Source organism: Centrocercus urophasianus, unplaced genomic scaffold (assembly GCF_019232065.1).
Source record: "Centrocercus urophasianus isolate 14NV4802_14NV808 unplaced genomic scaffold, USGS_Curo_1.0 seq_13, whole genome shotgun sequence".
NCBI classification, from domain to species: Eukaryota; Metazoa; Chordata; class Aves; order Galliformes; family Phasianidae; genus Centrocercus; species Centrocercus urophasianus.
Window position 1 is genome coordinate 12,388,579 of NW_024884475.1, and position 23,849 is coordinate 12,412,427.

The window sequence follows — 23,849 nt, forward strand, 5'->3', positions numbered from 1 at the left end:
CCAGCAGAAACTATCCACTCTTCTTTGTATATTCTGAGTGGACCCAGCAATGGACCATGCAGGCCAACAATCCAGCAGCTAGCAACTGCTCTTCACTGGATCCACTGGGCTGCAACTGAACTCTTAAGCAACATTTAACTGGAGACTAAACTGAAGTTGAATCCTAATTTCATCTTTCAAACTAGAAAATTATGAACAAAGAGAAAAAGATGCAATTCAGAAAATATTTTATTGAGTACAATACCATTTCATAGTAGGCTTTCATCAAAGGTCTACTTTATGAAACAAACACCAACAACCTCTCTGAGGTTGAATACAGCTTGGGCAGGTGCACAAGTAGTGGGATATAGAGGGGAAGCATCTGCAAATTTTCATGCAAGCAGCATAATATGGGATACTTACACCCAGAGGGTACCTTGTCACAGTGCCCAAGTTTGAACCATCTCACTGGGAAAAATTAACCTATCTACATTTATTTAAATTTTATGAAGGATTGAAACAATCAGTAACAAGTTTAAATGTACAGGATATTGCCACTGAATGTTCAAAGGGTATGTTTTAGATCATAACATGAAAATTAGCTCATAATGAAAGCACTATAGAAGCCTTCTGTGGAAACAGGATTAACTCTAATGCCAGAAATTGATGTCTAATGGAACATCAGAACTAACATAGATAGGAAAAGCTGTAACTTTTACCAGTGTACTAGCATCTAACTTCCATTTTTAGCAGATGGAAGACAATAAAAGTTCCTGGAATTTGAGTTAATTCCATGGTACCCGAGGCTGGATCCAAAGTTTGGCTTTACATTTCCTGGAAAGAGATTAATTGAATAGTAGCCCGTGGGCACTTCTAAGTTACATGAAGCAGCTGTTCAACTCATTGAGAAGTGTTCAATACAGTAAAAATGTGTTAATATTTATAAGAATGAAGTTGCTGCTTACTGGAATGTAGACCAGCTAATTTTTCTATGTAACCATTGGTTTTCAATAGTGGGAAAGGATGTGTCATAAAATTTAGGAACAGCAGTTAGCAGCCTTTAAAATGTCCCCATATTGCTTATATTCTTCTCTCAAACCTCTCTCTTTCATAATGAAGGATATATACATTCAGAGACTGTAGAAAGGTTTTAGATAAATCAATTTCTGCACTTAACTTTGATTTCATGAGCTGCTCCCCACAGAATCTTTAAAAGTTTGCCGTGAAACTAGTAGGGTTCTGCCAAAGTATTTGAGAAGCAGTTACTACAGCATTAAATAGGAAGGTAAATACAGCTGTTAATGTGCTTTATGACACAGTTTTCCACTGTCCTTTAGGTGTGCATGTCCCAACACATATAAATACCACATTATCAAGAAAAAATTCTGTAAAGCAGAATAGAACAATTTTCAAATTACAAGAATATTTTCAGATAAAAAGAAATTATTAGACCACAATTTAGAGCAATAAAAGTAGAAATGGAAAGTTTAGCATATTCATTAGCAACCAGAGGATAAAGTTCAGAAAGACTGAAGTATTCAAATAATTCTGAAGGGTTTTGTTGAAATGAATTTCTTATTTATTAAAAAGACAACACATTCTCAAGAGAGCATCTTCTGCAGTGAAATAATTTACTTTCTTCATATAGACACGTCATACACAATGTTAACAACCATGAAAAACAATACAAAATGCTTTCAAATTTAACAAGTAGAAAAATATAACTAGTATATATGGCAATTGTGAATCTAATACTGTACAGAAGTATTTATGAATTTTTACAAATAAATTATAGCTTAAATGCCCTTTTTAAATTTACACCAGAACATAGGTTCTCACGTTTACCACTAACTTGCCACAAATGAGTGCCAGTCAAATGTTCTGCCAACAAGCTCAAAAAATTTCTTGTTAGGCTCATAGAAATACTCATGCAGTTTCTCAAGTAACCGAGTATCTACTTGTGGGTGAGCTCGTCCTTTTGACTCATGTAAACAACGCTCCCTACCACTGTCCCTTAGGCAGTAAAAGCCTTTAGTTTTATTGAAATAAAAGTTCGAAGCATTTATCTGTGGTGATAATTTCAAAAATCTCTCTACCTTCTCTATTTCTGGAAAGGGATCTTTGATTAGTTTATCCCCATCTACAATGTGGATATGATCAAGGGGAAAATACTTCAACCAGTTCTGCATGTGAACGTAGTATAAGCTTCTGTTTATTGCCTTGTAGTCCACGTTGAGTTCACCATCTTTAATCAGGAATTGTTCAATGGAGGGATACGGCTTGTGCTTCTGCATGTGGTTATAGAACACTTGGGTGTAATCTGACAGTACTCTCTCGCTTGGGTCTCTTAAAATAAGGAGTAGTCTCATAGATTGGTTCATGTTATAAACTCTTTCAGGCACTTCAGGTGATGTGAAATATGCGGGAGTTTTTTCCACAGTGATCTGATGGGGATGAGAGAATGGCATTTGATTAATATACCATTGCAATCCATTTCTATAGTGATCTTCCCAGTCAAAGAAGTGGACTTCACTTTCTGCTGCAGCAATATCAGGATGAAGACTCAGCATCTCCAACAAAGCTCTTGTTCCACCTTTCCTCACTCCAATAATGATAGTCTGTGGCAACTGCCGGCATGATCCATTAGAATGAATGTTTTCCTTGAAGTCATTTTTCTGAGATGTTTTCTTTAAAAGCTCTCTCTGAGCAGACTGAGCAGAAGTCTCAGCCTTTGAATTTATAGCCGGTCTGGAAGGCACTATCTGAGGTTGAACAATGAGCAGCACAGCTCCCAGCAGAAAAGCTGCCATGACAGAACTTCTTTAGTCTGGTTTCACTCAAGCAGGTAATGGGGCATGGAGTGATTTCTACCGAGAACAGCCTTTAAAAGTTGTTTTTGTTTTGCTGAGTGGATGCGTATTTCTCAGACAGAAACTTTTCTGAGAGAAAGAAAGAAAAAAGAAAATAAGACAGGCACATTATTTTATACTCAGCTATATTAGTACTAAAGCCACACTACAAGCATCTTTTGATTTTCAAAACTGAACCAACTTCTTTAGATTTCTGAACTCTACCTCATAAATCACTAGAGAGAATTAAATTCTTTAAAGACAGCCACATACAATAACGCCATGAAAAAATGACTGCGAGTCACCAGGAGACATGAATATTCTCAATCTCTTTCTAAGAGTCATGATTTAGAGTTTTATTATTTTTAAATTTGATTTCAGTGGAGTTGAAGGGTGCTTTTTTTGTTTTTAAATGTGCAATAGGTCTACTTTAGAAAAAAAACAAAGGGCTTGAACAAGGAAGCTTCCTCAAAGAAGGTCATGTAGTCTCCTAAGGGAACTAGATCATCTATAAGGTTCCTTCTAATCCAAGCCATTCTATGAATTTATGTTATGACAGGAACCTGAAAGTAAAGCCTCCAGGGCAAAAGGCTCATGCGATATGAAGAGAAATGCAAGAAAACCACATTCTCACAGAAATAAGTTAGGAAGGGCTCTAAGTGAAACTATAGACTATAGCAAGGCTGCACTAATGAAATACTAAAAGCGGTGGTCCCAGTCAAAATATTCATGGACAAAATAGGCAATGAATATTGCTGAAGGTAATTTCCAGAGTCAGGCAGCCAGTCTGATGTAAACAACTAACTTTATCCTTTATTTGTTTATTAAAGTAAAGAGATCTTTAAGGTAAAGGTCAGGATTTTAAACGCAGTGCTTGAAATGAAATTAAAATGGCTTCACACATAACAGATCTGTTGAATGGTCACATTGTGAGCTGGCTGTGTATAACAGCTCTCTAGATTTGGAAGCTTTTGTAAGTCCTATAAGCTCAGTGGAGGGCTGGTGCTATTGTATCGTAAGTGTTGTGGTATTGTCTAACTCCATTTTGAAGTGGAAGCCATGATGGCAGAGCATCTGACTCTCTGCCTTATTGTGCTACTGTAATTATGAATTTAAGCTCAGAACAATGCGTACTGTACTAATGAGGGCTGAAATAAATTACGTATGAACAACCTGAGGAACAGCAAGGGCTAGGTTTTGGAAATTCTCCAGAGAATCTGAAAAGAAGCTAATGACTTTTCCACAATAAGCTAAGTCCCAGTGTGACAGGGACTAATGACGTGTTTCCAAGTCATCTAGAAAGTTGTTTGATAGCTTTGCATTTACAGAGGTCATGACTCCATCCTGAATGAAGCAGGCTGGCTTCCTTATGCTTGCTACTGATTATTACTTTCCTGCTTTCCCTTTTCTAATCACTTGTAAAGAGCTACAAGGCAGTCGTATTGTTAGGTAGCAGAAATCAAAGCTGGGAGGAGAGGGAAGCAGTGTGCCTCAATGAATCTGTAGTCAAAAGAACTGTGCTTCTCTGGATGCCTATGGGCTGTGAGCTCATGGCCACGTCCTGTCTTGGACACAAAGTTGTGCCCTAGGCTGTTCTATGATGTCTGATCATGAAAAAAGTTGGCAGAGAAATTTGTTGTTCTTCCATTTTTTGTCTCTGTTATGATTTTTATGTGGTTGAGAGAACTCCATTTCAGCTGTCAATTTACTGCTCTTTCCCTGTACTAGCTGTTCTCAACTAAATCTACTTCAGTTTCAAAAAGAAATAATCCTAGTTATTAGCACCTCACTAAAGTTGTCATGCGGGGAGGGGGTAGGGGGGTGATGGTTGTAGACTGGACAGCAAATAATTCAGTATTGGTAAATACATGGCTGATGTCCTCACTAAATATTCTGCCCTTATATTTAATAGTAGTCTGAGCAAATGGCCTAATTAGATCAGTATCCGATAGGCAGCTGAGAACATAAGAGCAACAAAACATCAACTCTTCTTGAATTTTAACGTCACAGATTAAAGGAATAGCCACTTACTGTAGAGTATATTTTAAGAGTTACAAGTTCTATAAATAGTAAGCCTGAGTCGTTGTCCTAACACCTTACTGGAAAGGCATAATAGGATTCCAGAGAACAGGTTGAATTAATGTTGAAAGGAGTTAAAACCTAATGGTAGGAACCCTTATTTCTATCGCAGTCAATTTGAAATATGTTCTGCTTTCAGCTGGGTTATATGATGAGCACTATTTCTCTGGAAAGAGAAGTAGTTAACTTAGGGTTAACTACTGATCTCAAACATTAATAAGAAAACACTAAGTGTTTTAGTGATCACAAAGTGATCTTAGCAATGTTATTTTATTTGGGATTGTTTTTAAATGCATTAGGATTGTTTTTAAATTCATAGTTTGCATAGTACTCCACCACCAATTCCATGTTATTCAAGCCTTTCTATGTCTGAGCATAGCATAGGAAGTAAGGTCTGGTTAAAAGTGCCTCTTAACCGTAAATCTACTTTTGTTTCAGCTGGCAATGCTCTTCACTTGTGAGATATTACAGGTATGGTATCGAGGGACACATCACAAGTATTCCCTTGAGCCTCAGTCTTCCTGTTCTTACCTGAAATACCTAGGGGGAGGGGTGGACATTATTTTTTTAAATAAACAAAACAATGCTTTCAGTTGCAACGTGATACTCAGAAGAACATAGAGTGTCCTATAATTCAGCCATATAGAGTTTGATTTCTTTTTTCCTCCACAATTGTTTGTTTAGGTGCAGATCAGGAATGCATCAAATGTTCCACAGTGTGAAAGCAGTGAATGCTATGAATTCTGTTCCACTCCTGGAATACTCCCACAGAATCCATAGCATTTACTGTCCTTATGCACATCCAATGAACCATGTCAGTAATTACGCCATTTCAAATATATAAGCTATTGTTGTTTCACTAGCGAGCAATAAAGCTTTGTCTGCTTTCTCCTTCTGGACTCCTTTGTTTCTTTCAAACACTACGGGTTTGAGATCTGAACCAGTTATTGCGTTGTGTTAGACTAATGCAACACAATGGACATGAGTGTTTCTCTAAATTCAGCACAAAACATATGTTGTGTGGGCTAAGCAGTGTCCAGGAATAAAACTGCATGTAAATTGGTTGTCATTCAGCCTTCTTCTCTCTGCCCTCTTCAATGCTTTGAACAGATCTGCAATTTGGTGGCTAGAATTACTGCAGTTTATATAAAATGATGCAAACGTGTATTCCATAGCTTTATAATTTGTGGGTCTGAAAAACTGTTTCAACAATAATAAGCATGCACTGAAGATTTTATAGCAGCCACTCTGCCAAATTACTTTTCTGCTTTAAGAATTCTCTTCACTGCCTCCACAAGTCATGCAGAGCATACATGACTGCACTCGGTGACTTTGTAGTTCAGATTAATACAAAAATTTAACTGACAGTCATTACCATTGCATTTGCTACAAGTAAGCGAGCAAGTTGGTAAAAGAAACAGTTTATGTTAAATGACGCTTTGAAGATTATACCAAGACTATTCAAGAAGTCTAATTGCTTTTTCTTAAGCTTTTCTTCAGCTTTCTCCAATTGATTAGTAAAATGTACCATATTATTTATTCAACAAGATTTGGTGTGGACAGTGCCAATCAGATCAGCTTTCATGATTAAAAACTCTCCCCAAAGTAATAGCAATTTGGAAATAAATTGAACCTTTCGTCACTAAACAAAATGAAGGGTGCAGCTGTCATATTTCAATGACTTTTAAGCATATTACAGTACTCTTTGAAATTTATGTAGCTATTTTATGACTTCTGATTATCTCTTAACACATTAGCATGGTATTTTAATGCCTCAGTATGTTTATCTTCTCTCAATAAGATGGCATAAACTACCTAAATTATATATAACATTTAGTTTTATTAGCTTTAACAAAATAAGATTGATAACTTCATTTTGCCTGAGGGTGGTGTGGGGTGCATTCAGAGCTGAACTTCCCAAAGAACATCAAGTTGGCTGCCAGAGCAGGTAGGAAGGAAAATAAGTAGGGCAGACCATCTGTAGGGCAGCCCTAAGTGGGAGATACAGGCTGCTGGCAACCTGACAGCAGACACTTCACAAAACAAACAAACAATCAACACACCAAGAGGTATAGCAGAGCAAATGGACACATCTGCTTCCAGGACAGTGACTGTGAGAAAGATGACTGCATGAATTCTTCCATGCACATGGAGATGTCTTCAACTTCATTATACAAAAACTGCAGTTTTATGTTTTCCCCAGGTGTTGAGAAAAACCACGTTAAAGTTTCAGGCATCCTCACTTGCTGTTTGCAGAGCTGAAGCCCTTCACTGGAGGGATCTTTACATACATCTGCAAAAACCCAGGCTGGTCCAATTGAGAACTACAGATCAGTTGCTGAGATTTGTCTCTAGAGGGAGATCAGAACTGAGAATCAGAGGGGGACATTCTGCTCTTCAAGGTATTCTCAGTATTGCAGATGGGATAGAACCCCAGGACAGCTCGTGGGTTGGCATTTCCCTTTGCCCTAGAACTACAAGTTTGGGCACTCAGAAATCAGATTGATGTCACTGGTTAAAACTAGCTGTGCTCACAGATCTGCTACATGGACTTCTTCTGTTGGGAGAAAAATCCATAGTTGAGGTAACTCTACAAATACCTTTCTGTACTGATGAAAAGCCAGTAATCTGAACATTTGTATTCAGAGATGCATTTTAAGAAAACTGAACTAGATCAATTCCAGCGTACTTGCAACTCATCAGGTCATTGAAATGAACAGTGTATATTCAACCCCTCTAAGAGAGGATGGTGTCTGTCCTAAGATACATTCCTTAGCTGTTTATATGAGCTCTTTCAAGTAGCGTTTTGTATCCCATTAGCACCAAACATGCAGCTATCACTTACAGATCAGTCAAGAGCTTTTCCTGAACAGAAAAGGAGCAAATATATATATTTTTTTTCCATGTGATCTAGTTTATAAAGCATCTTATTTTCTTCAAAATATACCCTGTAAATATATATTTTGCTGTTTTTAACTGTTAAATGGCCTCCCAATGTCCTCTTTGTGAAGAGGTGCTTCCCACACTTACCCCACATCCTGTTTTTAAATTACATTTTAAAAAAGTTTAAAGCAACATGTGCCAATGAAATGCATAAACTCTAGTTTCCACTAATTAACTGCAGGCAATTGCCTACTTTAGTGAGTGTTACAGAAACAACTGTATTACATTAACCAGAACTGCATACAACCAAAGCCATAGATCTCTAGGGGCATAAACTATTGATCTCCTTGTTACATATTAAAAATAGCTATCTGTGTTTTAAGAGGGGAGGTGAAAAGGTAAGAAACTGTATTAATCGTATTACAGTGCCTCAGTGATACTGCCCATCTATTCCTTAGACTATATTCCATGAGTTATATTAAAATATACTGTACAATGAGTAGAGATTAAGCCACGGGTTTCACTTTTATAGTCAGCATGTTAAGAAATCTAATCATCATTTCAGTGCAGTTAGGGAGACATATTACCTATACGCACCAAGACTCTGAAAGTATTTCTTAAAAAGTCCCTAAATTTTGGTTAGGGGAACTTAGCAAGCTGAGCAAGGTTGACTTGATAGGAAGTATTTTTGGCTGAGATCTGCTCCATGTCTGAACCTGCTGTGATAAATACAGTTTATACAAATTAGCTAGGGCACCAGTTTGTCCCTTTTAAAGAAGGAGTTCAGCTCCAGTGCGAGCAATAAAGTAGAAAATTTATAATAGACTGTGGTTATATATAACACTGTACTCTTTTTCTTAAGGTCAGAAGGGACCATTGCAATGTTTTATGCCAGGAGATCATAAAAATTTTTTAGAAGAGAGAATACCCTACATTCCAAAGAACCTCATGCAGGTAAAAGGAAAATAGGACATTACAGCAGAATAAAAATAAACCTGAAAAAGCTCGGAATGCACAGAATTTTTTGAACTGAATACTAATATGGAATCTCCTTACCATCTTCTTCTAGCAATTGCTTAGCACCTTGCAGGACTTTTTCCCATAAAGAGAGGGAAACATGCTTTATCACTGCCTTTCCTGTACCCCCAGAAGCCCAAACATTCCATTCAAAATGCAGAAGTTGCCTCAGTTCCCCTCAGAAATGAGTCATGACCTAATGAAGAGGCAGAAATGCATTGCACAGAGTTGCTTTTTAATTCACCAAACCTTTCCCTAGGAAAACAATCTGTGTGAAAGGCAGCTCTGTCTGTCCTGCCCCCCTTCTGTACAAAGGCTCACCTTAACAGAACGTACTGAAAGCGTAATACACAGTGCATGAGGCAATACACAGTGCACGAGGCAATCTCATTTCCACTACCCCTGATAAGCAACACTTTCCTACCACTCTACCAACGCAGGCCCTGTCTCAAACACCAGCAATATACTGAAAGTGACAATAGAAACAAAAGAAAAAAAAAAAAAAAAAGGAAAAAAAAAAGGTAAGTAACCCTTTAAGTAATCTTCCAGGTTATACTCAAAGCTGATTTCCATCAGCCTCCTTCCTGGTACTCAACTTCAGAATAATACTGCAGCAGAGCAGTGGTGAGGTCGTCCCTGTATTAGACTTAACTAACCCAATCCTTTTACCAAGCAGAGCACTGCGTGGTGACCTGGAGGGAACCTTCCTGCTCAGGAGTGGGAAGCGAGGTGACCCAGCTGAAGCTTCCATCCCAGGCTGGCCAGGGATATTTACAGCTTTCTCGCTCTCTAATTATTAAAACTTCTCAGGGAAATGCATCCATCTGGGGCTGCAGTAGCTTCTTGGCTCTGGGTGGCATTTCTGGGGGTGGGAAGGGAGAAATCCTAGGCTGGTCAATAGGCTAAAAACATTTCTGGCTTCCTCTTTCATGCGCATATTCTTATGGATTAGAAAACTGTTTTTTATGCACTCTGATTCTGTGTGATGTCCGTGCATTTTTACGGTTAATTCAGAATAACCAAGGTAACATCCTTGCAAGGAGGGGGCATGGATGAGAACCTGGCAATTCTAGGGTTGGAATTCACTCTGTTAAATCAGTGCCTCTCCACTGCAGCAGCTGGCTTCGCTTCAGCTGTATAATCTTGGTACTGACCTACTGCAGGCACTCATTTGACAGTGTACTATCAAAAAAACTGCATTTTCCAAAAAGGGAAAGGGGAAAAAAAAAAAAAAAAGAAAAAGGTGGGTGCTGAAAGGCTGGATGAGTGAGAGTGCTACAGCAGATGCTAGTAGCTGCACTTTTACTGAAAGGTGCTCATTTCTGAGCAGGGTGGGAAATGCACTTGTTCAGGAGCGCAAGAAATGCTGGCAGATATATATCTGCGTATGCAGATATGAATAAATAAAATATAGTAATATTTTATCATTTGCATATGGAGTTTGAAAGCCAGACAATTTATGGGCATATACTGAAGAGAACCTGTTCTACTAAGCATGCCTCTCGCCACACACTGCAGAGGCTCGCTGTAAGAGCAGGCAGTAAAGGGGTCTCCGATGCCAGAAGGATGTCCCTGCAGGTGCCCCATCTCCACCACACTCAAGACTGGTATTCAGGAGACTTCCCAGATATTTTTGCTCTCTCAAAGAGGTCCAGTCTTGGAACAGCAAAAGCCCTCAACTTACGTGCACAGAGAGGACAGCCCTCTACATTACCTCCCAGCCAACAAAGCTGGTGGAATTGCCTGTATCTAGCTTTTCCCTTATCAAGGACTGAAAGACAAGAGCAGACCAAGACTGCCACTGCAGCCTCCCAGCATTTTTCATCCCCCCAAATTTGAACCTCTCTCATCTTTAGCCCTGGAACACGCTAAGATCGCCTGTGCTGTTCTATTCCGGGCAGCTCACCTATGACAGGCAAAGCAGAAGTGAACTCTAGTGAAGGTTTTGCTCCGAGCCCACCCCTCCCTCCTGCTGGGCGCGCTGCACCTGCCCGATTCCAGCGCCTGCCGTGGGAACGGAGCAGAGATGCTGAGCGGAGCAAGGCAAGCTGCCCTGCCGCCAGGTAGAAGCCCTGCGCTCCACCACGCCGCTCCCACGCCCGACACTCCGCCTGCCGTGCCTCTGTCGTTCCGACACATCACCTACCGGGTGCAAAGAAAACAGACTGCCCAGGGAACAGATCGAGACAGACCTGCTGACCGCATACCCCATTTTCTCCCCACTCTTTCTCCCCTCGTTCCACGACAGCGATGCCTCCCGGAGGCTGTCTGAGCGAGCGGGGTTCCGCGTTCGCCCGCACCCCAAACCTTCCGCGGGACCCCCGCTCATCACTCACCGCCGGGGCGCGGAGCCGTGGGGCAGCACCCGCCGCGCTGTGCCATGGGCGCCCGCGGGTACCGCAGCCGTGGGAAGAGCTCCCGGCGATAGAAGCAGCGGCGGCGGACCGAGTGCCCGCTGCCGCCCGCCTCGCCCGCCTGGAAGCGGCGCCCGGCGCTCGCCGCCAGCGCGTTTGTACGGCCCCCGCCCCGCCCCGCCGGCGCGTCATCGCCCCGCCACCCGTCCCCGGCCCGCCCGGCCGCTCTCCCCCGCCCTGTCCCGAGGGCGGGCACACGGGGCCGTCCGGGCTGGGAGCCGCCGCTCCCCCTTGGGCCGGGGCGGCGCCGGGCGTCTTAGGGGCGGGGGCAGCGGGCGGCTGCGAGCGGTGAGCGCGGTGTGTGCGGTGTGTGCGTGAGAGACTGCGCGCCGCCCCGCGCCTATATGTAGAGAAAAGACATTATACATATATATATAAAATAATTAATGCAACTAAATAATGCAGGCCTGTAGGAATAATTTGCTAACTACAGAAAGCAGACCCCCCCTTATCCTTCTTTCGCCCGTGATTGCTTCCTTCCTGTACCTATAAAAATAACACCGGTACGAGGTTTCCTGAGTGAGACCTACCTCCTCCACTGATGGCACTTTTTGTGTTTTCTGAACTTTACAAAGTGGCTTTGATTTGTTCTTTCCCTGCAGAGGGTTCTTTGTTCTGCCAGGAGAACTTAAAGTGAAATGGTTGTACAGAATGAAAGAACTGAAAGCCACAGTGGGAAAAAGGCTTTCCAGGAATTTATTTAAGGCACAGGGTTAATCTATTAAAATAGATCTATATTTGCCAAAAACTGATCTATATTATTTTTTTTTCAAGAAACAATGCATTAGAAATATCAATAACATACTGCATCTATATTTATTCAGCAGCCAAAGTCTCTTGAAAGAGAACTCGTTTCTAGGCTGACTGGTCAGTTCAGCCCTGCTCCCATCCAAAGGATGTCATGCAGCCCTTGGCACAGCAATCCTTTGTGCAGTTCCATCTCCTGTGAACAGGTGTGGGCTGCTGCTAAGGAATGTGGACTAGCTCTGCTTATACACAGCTCCCAGCACAGTTTGCCCAGGGAGATAACTTGCATAATAGTAGGCAAGCACTCTCCTAGCTGTGGTTGTCTGGCAGCCCACAATCTCTCTGCAGCTGAGGGTCAGTATAAAATTTCCTCATTTATAATTTTTTTTTTCCTGTTACAAACTCTTCTGTTCTGTTCTGTAGTTTTACTCCACAGTTTTGCTTGTAAAGAACAGCTGCTTGTGCATCAGCATGGCTGGAAACCTTCTCTCCAATGGCAGGCAGTGTTATTGATTTAGGGTTTGGTTAAAGTTCTGTCTGTGCTGGCAGAGCTGTTTGCACAAGCACAAGCACTGCAGGGCTGGGTCACCACTGTGTACCAGGCAGCGTTTTTTATCCTCCCACCAGAAGTGCTTCCCATGGTGGCTGTGCGGGAACTGCAGGCTGGCGTGAGCCAGATGCAAGCAGTATAGAGTAGTGTCTTTAAATATGGCATGGATGAGAGAGGCTTCCATCACCCTTGGTGCGGGATGCTGTCACACTGACTGTGACACACTCATGTTTGCTCACTCCTTGAGTTCCAGCAGTGGGAATGTCAGCTCACGCGTGCCTTCTGCACCAACAAACAACTCAGTGCACTGCTGCTATGTCAGACTTCTCATGCTGTGTGTTTTGTTAAATCCTTTTCCTTCAGTACTAGCGTGCAGTGGCATTATAACAGAACCAATCAATTATGGGACTCTGCTTGCTGACTTCTGTTGAGGGATGCAGAACGAGGATGCAATGTTTATTTAAGTGTCACCAGCAATTTCAAGTGGATTAAAGGATGTAGGTGTGTGGGGGAGTTATGTTGTTTACAACTGATTGTCTGCCTCAAGCCCTGAGAAGGCAAACTTTGGTGTGGCCAAATTAATTAGTAAAATAAATACGTAAGTGAAAATCTGAGGAATAAACATCACTCCATTTGGTTTAGGAAGTGGTATCTCTAAATAGAATTCTGACAAAGGTTTGCAAGAGGCAAGTTCAAGTTCTCTAAGAAAAGCAGGATAGTACAACTGAATTTCTTTAATTTGACGTTTTTGCATAGCCTATGTTTTCTGTATTTAAGCTTACTAAATCGATGCGGTGATTTTTTAAAATAATAGACATCTGAAAATACTGTACTTTTAATCTGTAAAATATTTTGTTATTAAAAAGCAAAACAAAACAGTAACACTGTCTTTTTATTTGTATTTAGTAACTTTGGTGAACTGTTTGCTGCACGAGGAATTGGTTGTGAGATCATACCTGGAGATGTCAATGGCTTGATGTCCATATGGAGATCATGACAACTGGTGTCCCCCAGGGGTCAGTACTGGGGCCAGTGCTCTTTCCTGTTGCAATGGAAATTAGCCTTGCTGATTAACTGTACAGTTTATGGCCCAATAGTTTGTTCTGGCTTTCTTGCAGACAGGTAAAAGTCCAAATGCTTAAATATTGATCAACTGCTAAAAATTCAGGGATATGGGATAGATATTTCTTCCATGTGGTCTTTAGATCAGATACAATAATACCCATTCCATGCTTATTTCAAATCTTCATATAAAAGAATCAAAGGATGAACAAATAATCCAACAAATTTCTTTAAGTAGTTTGTTCCAATTGTGAACCATCAAAATAACAACAGAAAGTATCTGCACCTCTTAAAACGAAGGTATTAATACAGGTATTAACCTGTAGCTCCAAGCCACTGCTTTAATATTATCAATCACTTTTCCTGGTAGATTAAAGATATGTTACTCCAAAATATACTTTCTTATACTAAAAACTTTCAAATTGGAACTCTCAAACTCTCACACTGGAAACATTTTCACAAGGCTTTTCTAAGGAACCCCAGTTGACAATGAGGTTTAAAGACCTATCAGTTTCTCCGATCTTAATTCTGGTGCCATTGACATGTACTCCTTACTTTCTAAATTCTAATTTTCTGATTACTTATCTGATTACTTATCTGTCTAGATCTGTTCTGACTGCGTATTTCTCTTTATAAAGGGGATTTGTAATTTCCTCAAAGCAGATTTGACATGATGGTGGCAGCTTCCCTTCAACTGTGGGAAGACTGGTAGAAGTCATACAGTAACTACTCATGTTCTGTGTTTTTATTCCATTGATTGAGAACTGACTAATCTAGAAAAAAAGGAAATGAGAATTCCTGAAGTCAAAGGAATGAGAAAAGAAATTAAGAATAATCCATGCAGTGTTGCCAATATTCATTAACACTTCCCTCATTCCCTGAAAAGGAGGATGTGAAAATGGGATGTTGGATGCCATCAGAATTCCAGCATATCCTGGATGACTGACATGTCCCGCGCATTCTAAAGAAAGAGATGTTCTATCCATACAATAGATGAAATGCGAGCTGCTTGGAGGAATCAATTCTGCATGTGTTGATGACAAGTCATCAACAGGACTAGGGTCAGAAAATCTGGGGACAGAGTTGAAGACAAGGCCAGTGCTTGCGACAGGAAGGCACCGGGCTTCCCTTAGCAGATGCTGGTGTCTCTGCAGCAGCAAAGGAGGAGGCAGTGACTCACGGGAAGCAGTGCAGCTTCCAGTAGCGGCCTCAGCACGGAGGGGCTGAGGTGTGCTGTGTATCTGGCTCTGCAGGTCTGGTACTGGCTGAGGCTGTTTCAAGCACAGTCTGGAGAGCCATGGATTCGTGCATCAAGGGGTGAACTCCTTCTCAACCACATTTGCAAATTTTCTTTCAAGCCCTGTGCCACCACTCCACTGTTACTCACCGTGTTGTGGAAAAGCAGAAGTAGAAAAAGCTGAAAAAGCAAAGACATGAAGATTACTTAATTGAGACAACACTTAAAGCTTTCTCAGTATGGTCTACATCGGCTGGCTGTTACATAACAAAGTCTACATTTGTCAGGTTGAAGGAATGCAGTTATGACTTAAGCAATTTAAGACAATTCCAGCTCACAGATTTCTAGATTTGTCACTGGGAAATGAGCAGAGGAAAGCAGGGAGGAAGTAGTGCTGTAACCCTGGCAGCTCAGGGAATTCAGAGGATGAGTTATAAAAGAAATTTAAATAGACATATTCAAGCCTATTTTAAGTTTAGGAAAAAATAGGTATGTTAATTTAGGTCTGAAATGTGAAGAAGACAGGTTGAATTCAGGACTGGTATGTGAAGATATGAAATATGTGCTGATTAGGTGTGGAAAGCAAAGGACGTGAAAAGGAAAAGTATGGAATGATGTGTATCGCAATATAATAGAATCACAGATTCGTTAAGGTTGGAAAAGACCACTAAAATCATCCAGTGCAACCACCAGCTCACCTCCATCATGCCCGGTGACTCCACTATCTCTCTGGGCAGCCCGTTCCAGTGCCTCACCACTCTTCCTCAGAAGAAGTTCTTCCTGATATCCAACCTGAACTTCCCTGATGCAAGTTAAGGTCATTACCTCTCATCATATCACTGTTACCTGGGAGAAGAGACCAGCTCCCACTTCACTTACAACTTTCTTTCAGGTGGTTGGGCACGTGAGGTTGCTCGGCTGACGTACACTGAAAATGTTCCTGTTTCCTACACATTTTGGATTTTTCTCCCCAGAGGGAAGTACTGATAAGGTGCTGAGGTGCTGAGTGTGACAGCTTGACTTGCCACATGGGTGCACTTACAAAAGCTGGATGGAAGGTGAGGCATGCAAAGGGAACTCACAATGAAAAGGGAAAGAGAATTGTAATTCAGTGATAACATTGAACCTTCCCAGTGAAATAAATAGAGGATTAGTATGGAGATTCCACATAGCCCCACCTCATAGCACAACTGACAATCTGATTAGAGTGGTCTGTGTTAAACATGCAGCAGTACCATGGCCTGCTAATACATTTCCTCTAGATAAAACATTATCAAGTTTGTATTTTAAGCTCCAGGAGTTGAGCACTGAGGAGCACTGAGTTTTATACTGCTACTAAGTAAGGGGATTGCCAAATCCTGTCATTCAATATGAACATTTAAAACCTACCTTTTCCTTTTCATATCTGAAGTGCTGTTTGTAATAAGAAAATAGGGATTATTACTTAGTTATGCAAGACTGGGGATGATGGCTTTTGCCTGATCAGAAGAATGTTTGGTTTAACAAAGTAAAGGAAGAATAAAAGATTAGTAGTGAATTGACAATGGATGAGATCCAGATTCTAGAAGATGTGTCAGACTTATTACAGTTCTGCAAGTAATTAAAGTTTTACCTCTGAGAATGCAGTACCCCTTTAAGGTATGGGTTTGCTATAAGAAGGGGAAAAGTGATTCAGTGATAATTAGTGTGGTGTGTGGTGTGTGCTGGCAGTGAGAGCTCTGAGCAGGAGAGGCAGAGGTAAGTGTGGAGTTGTTGCTGTGTTGCAGATTTTTCCATCTTTCTGTTCAATTTGACATCCTAAAGACAGCAGAGCCTTGCAAGGCCAGCAGGACTTATAGTGCTGAAAAAGCCAATCTGTCCTTTTCCATCTCTGCCTCCATGCTGCCAGACCCATTGGCTGGGCAGCATTTGCCAAAGGAGCAGAAAACCACCAGTACTACAACAGAATTGTTTCCTGCTGGTTTCATTCCTTGCGGAGGCTTTGCCTCAGCTAGATCCTGCAAAGCCAGCATGTGGCCAAGAGCTGGTGCACAAAGGCCGGGAGCTCTGTTTTCAATGGTTCTGAGCTGTGTGGGTATTTCACACTTAAAACTGGAGGAAGAAAACTTAAATGCTACTCTGTCCCTTGGGAGTTACTTGCAGCACACTGGCCATTTTAGTGATGTGAGGTGACAGCAGTCCAAACACCTGAGCCCAGCTGTGCAGTTTTACATCAAAAAAAAGAAGAAAAAAAAAAAAAAAAAAATAGTGAGAGGAGGCAGGGTAAATAACTTACTGCAATAGCTTTCCCATTCAAGCATCATTATCCTTCCAGACTTGTAATTTCAGAGCCTTGTGCATTATTATATGTTCAGCCAGAGAGAGAGAGAAGTTTTTCTAGTCACAGCCATGTAGAAATGTAAGAAAATAGCCAGACAGACTCCATAAGGCAACTTAGTTCTTTGCTCAGTCTTCTGGCTATTCTCAGTTAGGAATGCCTGGCTTCAAATTAACTTCTCTTCGGAATAGCAGCATTTCCCAGTTTTTCATCTCAGTTTTTAGAAGGTGTAACCGTGATTAAGGGTACTATTTTGCATTTGTCCCGTCCTCTTTTCTTTTCCTGTATCTGCCTCCTGCTGGAATATCTGTTACAGGATTTTCTGTTGTATTACTGTGCCATAGAAGCAAATCCCTGTCATACCAATATTGTATCATCAGTGAAAACTTGATATATAAATAATAGATTCAAACTGATCCACATACTCTAATTAATACATACGCTCCTGGTTTTCTTGACTAGGTGAAGGGAAGACTTTCAGATGAATTTATTCTCTTTAACTCAAATACACACTTGCATGAACTAGGAAATACCTTCCCATGTATTCTAGCTCTTTTGTAGGTTGTTAAGGGATTGACTTTTCTAAATTTCAGCATGTGACACGGGCAGAGCACAGGAAAATGGGAAATTGTGCCATGCACAGCTGTCTAGGAGCCTGAGAGCATCACAGTGATGAGACACTTTACTCCCAGTTGAATTATCTGGGATGGCTGCCAACTTTGAAGGGGCTATGAGTGAGTAAGGCATGGCCCACTTTCCTTTCACATAGTTGGCAGGAAGTAAAGCATACTGTGTGTTTTCATGAGCACTGGGAAGGGATGGGACACTTTCTAGCCATCCTTTCCCTATACAGTAATGTAACCCAAGACTGGCACCCAGTTATCTGTTTTCTAAGTTAACACTATGGGAAAACTTATTTTTTTTATTGTGTGGTCTTTACTTGTTTCAAATAGAATCACAGAATTACAGAATTGTAGGGGTTGGAAGGGACCTCCAGAGATCATCGAGTCCAACCCTCCTGCCAAAGCAGGTTCCCTACAGCAGGTCGCACAGGTAGGCATCCAGGCAGGTGCCACTAAACGGACTGGAAGCCTAAAGCAAGTAGTGATTGCTCTTAAGAATAAAGAGCATTTAAGGTTTTGCAATAGCTACAGTAGAGGTATGGTTGTCTTAGATGAAAAGAACATGGCCAGGAACCTGTATACTTTGTGGTCTTTGTTAGACACCTTATTCATAGTTGAATGCTTTAACCTGACAGATCATATCAAGCATTACTGTGCTCCTTTAATGACACTGTTGCTTGTAAAATACTTTTTTCTTTTTTTCCGCAATGGTCTCTAACCCTTAAGTCTCAGCTCAGCCACTCTGATTCAAAGCATTATCTAAGTTTGCAAGTGATTCCATAGAAATCAACTGACCTTGCAGAGAAAGGTATGTTCAATAGCGAAATAGGAAGCTTGACTCAGGCTTTTATTAAATACCAATCATGTATAATGTAGGCTGGACTATATCTGTGTTTGTTACATTTAAGTAGCTGCCACTACAATCATTAGGATTTCCAGGCACAGACCAACTGGGTTATGAGTTCCAGATACAGAGTGAAGTCCAAGGAAATGAGACGACCCATGTTGCAGACATAAGTCAAGTTCAGTGTAAAATACATATTGCTCTAAATTATCATTGTAAGAGTAATAAAATGAAGCCATATTTGTAAGTTTCACAGTGATATATCTTTATGAGCTTAGAGCTGCTGTTTGTATAAATTCAATAGAGAAGCTGTTTGGAGTTGTTTCAAATTTCTTTAGCTACGGGGGAAGAACATTTATTCCCTATTTCACTTGTTAAAAAGAATAGAAAGCAAATCTTTTATCTGTTTACTAGAAAATACAGCTTTAATGAAACTCATTACCCTTCTCAGTCTGGCTGTTTTGAGTTGTATAGAGATGGAATTAGGTTGCCTAGACATTGAAGGACAGGACTGACACCAGCTCCCTGTGGACTTTTTTGGAAGGTACAAACTAAAATTGGTTAGACAGATTCAGCTGAAATATTTACCCAAATCATATTGTCAAGTCAGAATACTTCAGCTGAGAATAACTTTTGTTAGAAACTGATGGAAACCAACTTCTTTGAGAAATTCTGCCTAGAACTTTCGAAGTTTCTGGACTTGATTTTTATCTTAGGTACTTAGCATCCTGAGAGCTGGCTTCATTTGGCAGGTCTGTAGGTCATCCTGACTCCCTGCTTGTAAGCGTCCACTAGCAGTCCTCAGACTTGTTAAATGCTAGACTGTAAGAAACCCTGTTCTTAAAAGTCATCAGGAAAATGGGGTGATTCTCATCTGCCTAACCATAGTGCAGTGTGTTTCCTGACTAAAAGACAGGTGCGCTGGAGTTGGCGAAAGAAATTTCATTATACCCTTAGATCAGCATCACTATAGAGTTCTTTAATGAAGCAGGGGAGGAACCCCAAAGCACTGCTCTTTTATACTCACTGTTAAGATCATTTTGACCTCATTCTGGTCTTAACCTGATTCCCATTTGAATCCATTTCAATGCAGTTTGAGTTGTAACAGTGTCAGTGCCTTTGGGGTGTGCACTGGCTGTATAAGGAGGCAGCATTCCAGGGGTTCCCACTGGAGATGTCCCTAAGACCCTGAAGAAACCATATCTTAAGAGTTGGTAATTTTTTTTCCAGTAACAGGAAAGAAAGTGACTTATTGACTACAAACAAAAAATGTGGAAAAAAGTCTTTTACTATAACAATAGCTTTTCTTGAAGACTCACTTCCTCCCCTACAGTTTTTGTCCTTGCTTCAGTGGCAGGTACATGTCTCATTTTGATGATTGGTATGGAAATGAGGGAAATGAATGCATTTTCATCCAAGGATTTGAGTGTTTTTTGGCATAAGTTTTCTTTCTTAATTTTTTCCTCCGAAGGACAAATTGCTTTGTCTTTCCCCCTGTCTTTTTCTTTTTTCCTACTTCTATCTCTCAGTTAGAGAGGGGTATGATACATTGAATTTATTATAAGGTAGACCATTGAAATAACTATATGTATATATGAATACTACCTTTTTACTCCAAGACAATGTTTCATGAAAATGGAATATGTTTAACATTCTGCCATTTATTTTTTAAATTTCAGCCCCTTCTAGGCCCATGTGTGTCTGTGTAAATATCTTTTCTACCTCACCTTCCACCCTGTTTCTCCACAACAGATAAAATAGTAGCATCTCAATTCATTTAGTTTAGTACAACAAGAAGTGAGCAGAATTACCAACTGCAAGTGCTGCACCAGGGAGGGAATAGCTAACTAACTTTAATTGTGGACACTTCTACTATTTGGCACAGAGTCATCATAAGCCTGCCATAGCAGCTACCAGCAATTAAATGTATCTGTGGCTAACTAATAAAAGCTTTTATCTCTCTTAACGGTTTCAGACTCACTGTTAGGAAAAAAAGGTGTTAGAATAATTGTTTAATTTGCCTTTCTACTACAGTTTTTGCAATCTAAATTAAGAAACATTTTCTCTTTACATTGCAACAAAGCCATAGTAAGGGTGTGGCAAAAAATGAGGCAAATATATCTAAAAGTGAATTGCTGCTTCTGCTACTACTAACTCTGAGGAAGAGGGATTGAATTTTTGGCTGTGCTACTTTCTACTCATTCCACTGCTGAAAGGAGACAGAGCAAGGAGGGGGTAGGAGTCAGGGATGCTGAGTGACCAATTGTTTCAGCAGAGCTCTCACTTGAGATATTCATATCTGACTACTAGCACGAGCTTGATAATAAACCTCAATAATTAACATTGATAATTAATCTTCCTGATCACTGAATATTTATATGGAAACTGAAGAAGGTGGTTTGAGTCTCTGGGTGAATGGGACTATAAGATGAGGACAATTATTTTTTCTGAAGCTTTTTTTTTTTTTCTACAATTACCTTGTTTTAGAGCATCACCATCAGCATTAATTACTACCTATATCACAGGAAAGATCAGGAAAGTCAGATGTGTGGTCAGCTGTCATGTTCTTCCACTAATTCTTGCATGCTTACTTGTATGACACCGTAGGCAGACAGTCAATGCATGTATCTTGGGAAGGCTATGCTGTGTCTACCTTAACATCCTTGGCATTCTGTTACTTTCTTTTATTCTGCCATGTTCACCATTTATTTTATTTTCAGTTACAATCTCTTCTGGGCCTAGCTTAATATATTTATATCCTTTATTATAAAGTTTTCCTTTCCCATCCTCTCTTATTATAGGAAACGTTTCTGTGACATTCGTCTGTCATGTTTCTCTTTTAAAAATCTGCCTAAACATTTTTCAGCAGAGAGGTCATTTATGCCCAAAAAATTCATTATTAGAGCTGATAAATCTTTACCAACAGAGATAAAAATTAACTTCCATTTCCCAACAAGAAAGTCTGGTATTTTTAAAAAAACATAGGTCTAATTACTTATTTCTTCTTCCTCACAAAGAATACATTTTAGTATTTAAATTTGCTAGGCTAGTATTTCTGTCTGCATATACTTGTATGTACTGGAATATATTTCAGATCTAAAATGTGTCTGGCTAATATATCTATATGTAAGTCTTTGTGTGTAAAATTTACATTTTATGTAAATATCCACATAGTAGATAATACAGCTAGAAAGGCTTTTTTTTTTTTAGTTACACAGATTATGTATATATATTTTTTAATGTTATCATAAAAGGATCCTTCCAGTTTGTGAATATCAGCTCTAAATCAAATGAAGTAAAATGTAAGCAAAAATGGAGTTAATTAAAGTGTATTCTGAAGCAGCCTCACTATAAAAAGCTATTAAAATTAGCCTCCATTAATGAGCTGCAGTTAGATTAGAAAGTCATTTTAAACCCGTGGTCTGTTCTTAGTTCTCTGGAAGAGCAACAGTAAGAACTGCTCAGTTTCTTTGTGTAGAACTCAGTAATAAAAGTGTGCTAATATACACTGGCTACTGTGGTGAACGATCTTGTATAAGCCTGATTCAACTAGACAAATGACCTGTTTTTTAAAAGAGATGGAAATGTTTGCAGTAAACCTCTGGGCAGACAGATGTGCAGAGGGTATACAGCTACTACAGAAAAGATGTTTATTCAAATTCTTCAGACACAGAAGGTCAAAAGCACTTAGTTAAAAGTCAAGCAAAGAAAATCAGCATTTGGGACAAAATCCTTTTCTGAGTATGTAAGCTAAATACCCCAGCCACCCACTTGGGATGTCAATGGACTCTGGGAAGCATTGCTCCTTGAAACGAGCAGAAGTAAGCAAGCTGTGCTGACTACTCCTGATGTTTTTCTTGCCCTCTATGTGCCTGGAAATGATTTCCAGGTTTAGTTCCATCACCTTCTCAGGGACTGAGGTAAGACTAGGCGGCCAGTATGGCTCAGGTCCTTCTTGCCACCTTATTGCTTGAAAATAGGAATGACATTTGTTTTCCTTCCATCTTTGGGCACTTTCCCAGTCACCATGGCCAACCAACAGTTAAGAGTGGCCTGGCAATGACATCTGCCAGCTTTTTCATCACTTGTGAGTGCATTTTGTCAGATCCCATGAACTCATATCTGTACAGTTTGCTTAAACATGTCCTTGATTTGCTTCCACTAAGGGTATGTCCAGTTTTTCCTTTTGATTTCTGGGTCATGTGACTCCTGAAGGCTGGTCTTGCTGGAAAAAATGGAGGCAAAAAAGGCATTCAGCCTTTTCCCTGTCCTCTGTAACTAGTTTCTCTGTCTCATTCAAAAATAGGTCCACATTTTCACTAGTCTTCCTTTCAACACACTGGTTATGATAGAAGTACTTGCTGCCTTTGAAGTCCTGCACCATGTTCAAATTCAATAGGGCTTAGGCTTTCCTGTCTGCATCTGTGCTTGCTTGGACAGTGTAGTCCTGTCATGTTCTCTGCGTCCACCTTCTATATACTTCATTTTAATATCCTTACCTCATGAGATTCTCCCAGTAAGAGTACGATGAAGCCAGTCTGCTCTCCTGAAGTCAGCACTGTGGTTTTTGGGTAGTCCCATGTGGAGGCAGATATTAAACTCAGTGATCCTTATGGGTCCCTTCAATCGTGTGATATTCTCTGATTTATGCTTTTAATCCTTCTCCCTCTCTCAGAACCCTAAGCTCCACTGGCTAGAGTAACTGCAGACAAGGCTACCTTTGATTTTTGCATTGCCAATGAACCCTTTCTTTTTTATGAGTACAGCAGATCGCCTCTCCACAATGGCTGCTGTATCATCTGGATCAGGAAGTTGTTAACAACATTTCCAAGGAAATTGCTGGATTGCTTATGTCCTGCTGCACTGCCCTCCCAGCAGATGTTGGAATGATTGAATTCCTTCATGAAGATGAGAGCCTACGAATGGGAGGCTATGTGTGGTGCCAGACAACAAAATAAGATTTTCAAGTATGGTAACTGCAAGAGGAGGTCAAAGGAAAATGTTGGACTGATACTTGATACAAACAGTCACCTAACAAGTAAGGATGAGGAAAAAGCAGGAACTTCTAATGTCTTTTTGCCTGAGTTTACAATAGTAATGGCATCTTGGACTGTTTGGTCCTTAAAGCTGAAGGACAATGACAGAGCAAGCACTGATTTTTTTTCTTCCATCCATGGTGACCAAAATTGTGAGGGATCGGTTTTATCAGCGGAAAGTTCGTAAGTTCATGAGGTATGATAGGATTTAC

At 40.3% G+C, this 23,849-nt stretch overlaps 1 protein-coding gene across 1 annotated transcript; it reads right to left on the reverse strand.

The window, feature by feature from the left end:
• Nucleotides 1-210: 210 nt before the first annotated feature.
• On the reverse strand, nt 211-11,226 carry HS3ST1 (heparan sulfate-glucosamine 3-sulfotransferase 1). Its single transcript, XM_042812526.1, has 2 exons — nt 11,144-11,226; nt 211-2,918 (listed from the first exon to the last, which is right to left on the reverse strand). The coding sequence occupies exon 2, from the start codon at nt 2,787-2,789 to the stop codon at nt 1,827-1,829; it is 963 nt and encodes a 320-aa protein (XP_042668460.1). The 5' UTR covers nt 2,790-2,918; nt 11,144-11,226; the 3' UTR covers nt 211-1,826.
• Nucleotides 11,227-23,849: the final 12,623 nt, after the last annotated feature.